Source organism: Mercenaria mercenaria, chromosome 14, assembly GCF_021730395.1.
Source record: "Mercenaria mercenaria strain notata chromosome 14, MADL_Memer_1, whole genome shotgun sequence".
NCBI lineage: Eukaryota > Metazoa > Mollusca > Bivalvia > Venerida > Veneridae > Mercenaria > Mercenaria mercenaria.
In genome coordinates this window covers 55,686,101-55,695,464 of record NC_069374.1, presented here as the reverse complement: position 1 = coordinate 55,695,464, position 9,364 = coordinate 55,686,101, and the positions used below count along the sequence as shown (strand labels likewise).

At 35.6% G+C, this 9,364-nt stretch overlaps 1 protein-coding gene across 1 annotated transcript in view; it reads left to right on the top strand.

Moving 5' to 3' along the window:
* Positions 1 to 1,462: 1,462 nt before the first annotated feature.
* LOC123527908 (NAD kinase-like) overlaps positions 1,463 to 9,364 on the top strand; it is a 53,080-nt gene continuing 45,178 nt past the window's right edge. The window contains exon 1 of the mRNA XM_045307642.2: positions 1,463 to 1,756. Coding sequence (XP_045163577.1) covers positions 1,563 to 1,756 — 194 coding nt within the window. The 5' untranslated portion in view covers positions 1,463 to 1,562. The remainder of the gene's footprint in view (positions 1,757 to 9,364) is intronic.

Here is a 9,364-nt window from a genome sequence, read left to right as displayed (position 1 = left end):
GCTGTCCCATTTCCGGTTTTAGAGATTTGATAAACAGACCGTTTCCTCGTTTTATCTTGCAACTACTATGCAAAGTGCCTGATATCACTTGCCTGATATTTTATTTTGTTATCAGGTGATATTGTTTCGTTCAGATGTTTCAGGGGTGGATGAATTTTCAAATCCGTAAAATATAAATTTAATTTTTTGCTTCAGTAGACATTTTTTTACTTAATAAGAGATGAAGACATATGTTGTTCTAAGCAGTTTGTGTGAGTTTCGGTTCCCTCACCCCTTCCAGCCCATATCAACCTCGACCTGATAACATTGATATCAAAAGACAGTAGCCTGTTATTCTCTATAAATCACTTTTCACCTTAATTAATTAACTGAATGCCTAAATGTTTATTAAGTGAGAAGGAAGCTTCTACATCATTAGTGAAATCTAATATGGTTTATAATGAAGTTTCACAAGGATCCCCCTTAAGTAGATTTGTTTTGAGATTTTCGGTTTTAATTCTTAATAAATCATTAGTTTACCACGCTTCTGGAAGCGGAACGTGCATAAATATGATTAACAACGTTATCCACCGGTCTATAAATACCTAAGTGTGATACACCATGTGTTGCGTTGTTGTCACATTCCGTTTCCAGCTTCAACTGTTGGCTAGCTTTGATGAAAAGGAAGCCGAGTTCATATGTCACATACTAAGTAATTCTGAATCCAACTCCCTATGTTTCTTTTGTGGTCACACACCTGAAGAATCTTCTTGAGCGCAGTGTTGATTTCTGTTAGGGTTTTCTCTTTAGCTTCCACCTTAATTCCCGCATAGCATCCGCAAGAAAATAGAGCTATTATAATATATAGCTATTATTGTGGCAATAAAATGCTGGGTATATGAGATGTCTAAAAATGTATTTTAACTGTTTAACCCTATTTCTGTAAAACAATTTCTCTACCTTTTTTTCAACTATAATGAAAGAAATTACTATTTTATAAATCTTAAAATTATACTCAAGAAAGACTAGAAAATAAGTTATTTGTTAAATAAAGTATTCAGAATTGTCTAAATGAGGTCAGAAACACTTAAAAACACCTGCCCTGTTTTTAACCTGTTTTTAACCATTCTCCTTCTTGCTTTTTACCACTACTTTTTACTCGTTTAACATTCTTGCTAGTTGACGCGCAAAGTCTAGGTTCCCAGCAGGGGTTTGACTATATGGAAGATAGATAAATGTTTCAGTGTTACCTTGCTTTCATATCAAGCAGGGTCATTTTGAGTGACCCAGTAATAAGTCAACATAATCATAGTCAGTTAATTGAGGGCGCAAAACAACTGCAGGTGACAATATTAACAGAAATTTATGTTTGTCTGTTGTGTATATTTAAAAAAAAATGAGATAAGCGAGAGCTAAAACATCATAACTTATGCCTTTATTATTTCGTTCAAAGTATTTCGTATTAAGAGAACAAAGCGTTCTATAACCATGAGCAAAAAGTGGATCTAACAACAACAACAACAAAATAATTTGTCAAATTTTAGTAAACAATGTTTAATTTGAAGTAAACTTTGAAATTAAATATGGATGAAAAGTGTCGTGAAGGTGAAAATGGAAGTAAACCTTTCTGTAAATGCCAACAAGTGTCAAGTGCCCCGAGCTTGACAGAAGATGGCGTAAAACGGGTACAAATTCAGGAACCGAAAAAACATGAAATAGAAAGGAATTGTTCACTTGACACATTATCTGTCCAAAGAGGAAGAATTACACGCAGCAGGTAGTTTGATAATTTTTGAAAAGTTCCCCAGTATACAGTATGATGAATTATGTTGGTCCCAGAAGAGTCATAATCACCCTAGATGAACCATTCCATGGGGATAAGAAATAGGCAGTGGCTAGAGAACCGGAATCAGTTCCCTAGACAGTGAACTTATTCGTCCGGAACCGGTTCTGTAGCCAAACTACCGTGCATAGGCTAGGGAACCGGAATTTTATTTCTATGCATAAAACTGTCGAAATTCACTTTGTTTCTTGGTAAGTATCATATGCATGTTTTTATCTTAATAAGTTAATTAATTTACCATTTCAGCAAGCTATGCCCTTTTATGTATTTGTGTTTACTGTGTCTCCAGAAGTGTAATCGCCGCATACTGTCCGCCATATTGAATGATAAAATAAACTAGTACGAATGAATGCGAAATCGTCGACACTGGAGCCGAAATAAACTTGAAATTTAAACTTAAAAGGTATAAGACAATAAAAGAAACGATTAAAACAAATTAAGTAATTTCTGTTAATTAGTATTTATTACATATCTTTGAAAGTAAAATGCGGAGGTGTTACAAACCAATATTTAAAGTGATCAAAGAATCTGTATGAAGTTTTAAGGGCAATTAAATTAGTTTGTTCATCTATAAACATGTAATGACGCAAGTACAAACCAATATAATTTTACATTTAAATAATTTAAACAGTTTTCACGCATTCATTCGTACTAGTTTGTATCATTCCAATACGGCAGACACGGTATATATGCGGCGAGTACACTTTTGGAGACAGTAAATGCAGATAAATGCAAGGGCATGGTAAAAATTAATTAAGATAATAATATGCATGACACTTACCAAGAAACAAAGTGGATTTCGGCAGAATTATGCATAATAATAAAAATCTGGTTCCCTAGCCTATGCACAGTATTTTGTTTAGAGAACCGGTTCCGGACGATAAAGTTCGCAGTCTAGGGAACCGATTCCGGTTCTCTAGCCACTGCCTAAGAAATAACCATTAAAATTGCAGAAACATAATATGAAATAAGGCACAGCCTCTAAGTGAGCTCAAAGAAATCAAGAAAATATTACAAAGGAACTCTTTACTACTCAAAAGAAAGTGAAAATTTGCGAGAACATATTCGCGTGAAAAAAGTTTACATTTAGTGTCATCATAGCGAATATCATACTTTGCAAATTTCTCTGGAAGCCAGTGTCACAATGACGTCATTTCCTATATTGGCCGCGTTTCTTACTGTATGAATGCAAGTGACAGAATATGTTTTCCAATTTCTTTCTAATATTTTATATTTTAAAAGAAACTAATCATTTTTTTCAACTATTATAAAATGGAAACCTCTTTTGCATGATTTTTTAGTGAAAAATAATTTCAGCAATCGACTGACATTCCGTATTCGCTGTAGAGATACTGATAATGACTTCCTCGCTGCTTAAGTTGTGCCTTGATAATTTCCGGCGAAAGTTTTAAAATCCACCAATATATCTATATCCATTAAATTGCATATATTGCTTGATTCTTCAGGCCTGCCCTTTGAGCTGGCTTTGAAATAAATGAAAAATGTTCACTAAGGCCTAAAAAAAATTCTTTGTTTCCGGTAACATGCTAAAAAAATTAGGGTAGGTAGGTCGGAAATTTTTTTTTTTTTTTTTTTTTTTTTTTTTTTTTTAAATTTTATTAAGGGAGACTTTTCGGAAATTATTTTCTATGTGTCAAAAACTGAATACAAATAAGGGGGTTATGCCTTTACAGCATCAGTAAGTTGATTTCTAACATCACTGGCCATGTTTAAAGCATAAAAAGTGCAGTTTTGCAACTTTTTGTTAAAAAATTGAAAAAGTATTCTCCAAGGCCAGAAAAACATTTAGGGTCAGGCCAAAAATTTAGGGTAGGATACCGGAAACAAACAGTTTTTTTTTAGCCTAACCAAAATAAATATATCTATATCAAACTGCATAAATTTTCATCACATTTAGGTAAGTATTGGGGATATAACATGTTGTAACAAAATGAACTGTCAAAACATACATCTTAATTCTGATGATGTCACACAGGGGAAGTAATCTTGTTGAAATTTTTTATTAAGCACTCGTAATTAATCATGTAGTTGTATTTTGACTGTTGTCAAAATAATTTTTTTTAACTTTCCAAAAACATGATAATATTATGAGCTTCTAAATAACAAAATATCTAAACAGTTTTATTGTAGAGCCGGCTTGCAGAAGCGTAGACATAGTTGTCCAAATGGCTGTTCGGTGTATGTCGGTGCGTCCCTCCGTGCGTTTGTACGTCCTTTCCGGATTTGTTTGTGCGGACCATGACTTTGACATGCATGGAGCAATCTTGTTTATATTTGGCATGAATGTTAACCTCAGTGAAATGGAGTGTCAAGCATTAAACCCAAGGTTCCGGTCTCAAAGGTCAAGGTCACACTTAGATGTCAAAGGTCAAATTCAGTAATGACTGTCGGGAGCATTTCTTCTTCATGCATGGAGGGATTTTGATGTTACTTGGCACAGTTGTTCACTATCATGAGACGGAGTGTCTTGCTCAAGAACTAGGTCCCTAGGTCTAAGGTCAAGGTCACACTTAGAGGTCAAAGGATACAAGAAAGACAACTGTGGGTATCTCGTACAATATTGCAACATAACTAACTCTTCTTCATTGTATCACTGTGTGGGATCAGATTGATATGTGACAGACCAGGCTTTAGGGACATTGGCACTGAAACAGTTACATATACTTCCTCTTTTTTTAGCTCGACTATTCGAAGAATAAGTAGAGCTGTTCTACTCACCACTGCGTCGGCGTCACACTTTGGTTAGGTTTTTCATACCAATTCACATTTTTGACAAAACCTTTTGAGATACAGCTTTGAAACTTTCAACACTTGTGTACCATCACCATGTCCAGTTTTAGGCAAGAGTAACTCCAGCAAAGATTTTGGCTGAATTATGGCCCCCTTTAACTTTAATACAAATCTTGGTTAAGTTTTTTGTACAGTTCATATTTTGTATAAACTGTTTGACATAATTTATGGCTTTGAAACTTTTATCACCTGTTTGTTATAACAGTCTCTATCTGTAGGCAAGAGTATATAACTTTATCAACTATTTTGGCTGAATCATGGCCCTTTTTGGACTTGACAATTGGTGCAATTTCCATACAAGTCCATGTTTTGTCTAAACTATTTGACAAGTGGCTTTTAAACTTTGAACACTTATTCATCATCAGGTGTTGATTATATCAATTGAAGTTCAAAGTTTTTTCCCTTTTTAACCTTTAGCCTGCTGGCGGCAAGTGATTCTGCCTTTGCGACCAGTGCAGACAAAGATCAGCCTGCACATCCGTGCAGTCTGATCATGGTCTGCACTGTTCGCTGTTCAGTCAGTAAATTTCCAGTGAACACCCCTATGAATAATAAATGGTATTGCCCAAATTGAATGATGGACCAGTCCATTTTAGAAATTTAGCAGGCTAAGAGTTAATGTACACATTTTACATCATTTGCTCACATGAGTAGGTACATTGTTGTATGTTGATGCATTGGTCTAGAAATTTTATACTGCAATACTGTGTCTTATCAGGGGTTCCATTTGACCCGGGATCCCGGGTCCGGACCCGGGAGATTTTCAAAAGACGCTCAAAGGACCCGGCACGATACTTGCCTGTGCGTCCTTCGGGACCCGGGGGCATTTTCCTTTGATAATCCTTTCTCTTATCATTCATTTCCTTCAGTAAAACTATTTCCACGATAAACACGTGTATTCAAAATAAGCACTCGCGGTCATGCCCTCCTGCCTTTGATCTTCTGTTAAATCCCGCCCTTTCTCCTGTAGACATGCCTCGCTGATTTTTTTATCAGCAAGTTACGTCACGGCTAGTGCACATAGGTAACAAGAATCAATGAAGTGTTGAAATTAATTGATAAAGCGTATTGATCCTGTGTACTGTCAAAAAAGGCGCCAATTATTAAATTTATCGTTAGCAGCTGATTACCGAGCATGTGAAAAGTGTCCTGCAGGATTTTTTCATGCCAACTTTAAATTAGAACATTGTTTAGTGATCATATCGTAATTTCAACAAGAAACTTCACAAATTTTGGTCAATTTCGAAAGCAAAAATAAGTTTAGAATGTCCGTTCACGAGTCTTAATTACACCCGATGGCATATGCATATTTCCAAAATTCCTTAAAAAAACTGACTTTCAATGCAGTTTTTAATGACAAGTAGCATCATTATTTGAGGAACTATCTCTGATTTAGCTTAGTTGACCAAGTAAACAGTAAAAACTACTTTCCGATGACATTCCGAAAGTGTACCAGTATCCGGATAGTACATTTTGGATACATTTTTATAGAGTGTTATAGCACTGTTATTAAAAAAATAAATGAAATATTGAAGAAAAACCTAATCGAAATAACATGAATTTTGATAAATATTAGTTTACAATATGAGACTATGTGACCTGAAACTGACATTTTTATTATGCTGTAACATGATCTTGGGTTTATTGTTTTCTTAGGTAAAGATCTACGTATTACTAAATAAAAAAATATAGTCAATTATATGGACGTGTTGGGACAGGACTCCTGTATTTTGGAAAAGGACCCTTCAAACTTTGGGCTCAAGGGTCCTGGGACTCTTGGGTTTTCAGGTCTAGTGGAACCCCTGTCTTATACATATCTTTTTACAGCCAAGTCATAACATACAGAAGTATTAGTAATACCACACATCCCTAGGTTCTATTACTCAATTTTTTCTTTCTTTCATAAGAGAGCACTTACTTAATATAAGCAAAATTGTTGCTTCTTCTGAACTTCCTTAATTGTATTCATTCTTTTCTTTACTGACAAGGCTTTTGACTAGTGGAGGGTTGCTGTCCACCGACAAGTTTTGTTATTATACTTCTATAACTTTACTATTGCATCCACAGTATTCTGTAGTGTTTTATTATTTCTCTGCTGGCAAACATTGTAAAACACTTTACATTCGTGCAAACTTTATTTTGTGGAATTAGTTCTGATCAGTTCTGTTTCATTTACATTTCTTATTTTGAAATCTTGAGGCTGTGAAAAGTTCAATTGCAAATGCATATATGGAAATGTTATGCAGCTCTATAATTATGCTGATATAGATATATCGATATATTTTTACAAATATTACCAAAATTAAGTTCTTGGAATAACGTCTTTAAGTGTTTTCTAGTTTGGGCTTTATGTTTAACCTTAAGCTGCAAGTGATTCTGCCTTTGCAACCATTGCAGACCAAGATCAGCATGCACGGTAATCATGGTCTGTACTGTTCGCTATTCAGTCAGTATGTTTTCAGTGAACACGCCTTTGATTAATAAACAGGATTCTCAAATTGAACTTTAGCAAGCTAAAGGTTATTTAACTTAAGATTTAAATGCATAACAGTAATTTCTTGATATTATTAGTAATAGTTATTTCCCCTTTCATGGATTTTTAGCCCAGCCATTTTAATTATTTTTCAATAATAGTAGAGCTTTTGTTGTCATCCCTTTGTCTGCGTCCGCGTCTGCCTCAGAAAAGTTCTGCATGTAAGCAGGTTTCCCTAAAAGTACTTGGCCTAATGCTTCCAAACTTCTCAGTCACGTACATTTGGCGTCATGAGTTGATCTAATAGGACAAGTTCCATAACTCTAGCTTTATTTTATCAAAATTATGCCCCTTTTTATGCCCCCGAAGGGAGGCATATAGTTTTTGAACCGTCTGTCTGTCGGTCTGTCGGTCTGTCCGCATTTTTCGTGTCCGGTCCATATCTTTGTCATCGATGGATGGATTTTCAAATAACTTGGCATGAATGTGTACCACAGTAAGACGACGTGTCGCGCGCAAGACTCAGGTCCGTAGCTCAAAGGTCAAGGTCACACTTAGACATTAAAGGTTATTGCATTGATGGGCATGTCCGGTCCATATCTTTGTCATCGATGGGTGGATTTTCAAATAACTTGGCATGAATGTGAACCACAGTAAGACGACGTGTCATGCGCAAGACCCAGGTCCGTACCTCAAAGGTCAAGGTCACACTTAGACATTAAGGGATAGTGCATTGATGGGCGTGTCCGGTCCATATCTTTGTCATCAATGGATGGATTTTCAAATAACTAGGCATGAATGTGTACCACAGTAAGACGACGTGTCACGCGCAAGACCCAGGTCCGTATCTCAAAGGTCAAGGTCACACTTAGACATTAAGGGATAGTGCATTGATGGGCGTGTCTGGTCCATATCTTTGTCATCGATGGATGGATTTACAAATAACTTGGCATGAATGTGTACCACAGTAAGACGACATGTCATGCGCAAGACCCAGGTCCGTAGCTCAAAGGTCAAGATCACAGTTAGATGTTAAAGGTCTTTTTTCATGATAGTGCATTGATGGGCGTGTCCGGTCCATATCTTTGTCATTCATGCATGGATTTTAAAATAACTACGCATAAATGTGTGACACAGTAAGACGACGTGTCGCACGCAAGACCCAGCTCCATAGGTCAAAGGTCCTAAACTCGAACATCGGCCATAACTATTCATTTAAAGTGCCATCGGGGGCATGTGTCATCCTATGGAGACAGTTCTTGTTAACATAGAAATTCTGTGACAGTTTTTCATGTAAGCATGTTTCTCAGGAATTACTGGAGCAAATGTTTTCAGATTCTTCACAAATCTTTAGCATCATAAAGTGACTTCAGTTGGCAAGTTTCTTAATTCTCACTTATAGTTTGGTAAAATTACGCCCCTTTTTCAACTTAGAAAATTTTGCTATAGCTATTTAAAATTGGTATGTAAATTTAGAAGTATTAGGTGGAAAGGCTTCAAATAGTTGAGCATGCTGTTGTTTTCTTTGCTGTATTTACATTATGGTACTGATTTGAAGACTATGATGTAAATATGCTGTTAACCTGCTGAATTTCTATAATAAATTTGTCCATGTTCCAATGTGGACAGTACCATTAACTGTTAATATTTTTACCTTGGCTAGTAAATGTTGCAACAATTTTACTAGGTACATGTATATGTATGTATGTTGAGTTGTTGACAACACATGATTATTTCTTTTAAAAAAAAAAGTGCATTTTTTTTTCAACATAAGTTACTTTTGTCAACCTAGATCTGTAAAGAGGCTTTCATTGCTAAGTGGTTAAAGGTTCTTTACCCCACACTCTTGTGGGTTCAAAACCTTTGAAAGGGTTGTAGAATTCTTCTAGAAGGCTTACAGGTAATTGTTGGTTCTTTTCAGGTGTTAGTTTGTGCCTGAAAGAGGCTGTCCAATATCAAACTCTGTGAAGTCACCAAATTTGAGTCAGTTTAACCTAAAACCCAACTAAACAAACAGACCTGTAATCTCAGTGTTGATAGAGAGTGAATAAAATCAAGGGGGATAAGTGAGGAATGTAAAAAGTGTGCTTCTGTCAAAATCTTGTTTGTCTCCCTTTACTACCTTAAGTAACTTATCATTCAAGATAGTGTATCAGTTTAGCAGATTTATCTTTTAGGTATGAGTGGAAAAAAACTACAGTTTGATATTGACACTTGTGAGTTAAGGTGCAATAGGTGTTCCAACATCAACACATAAA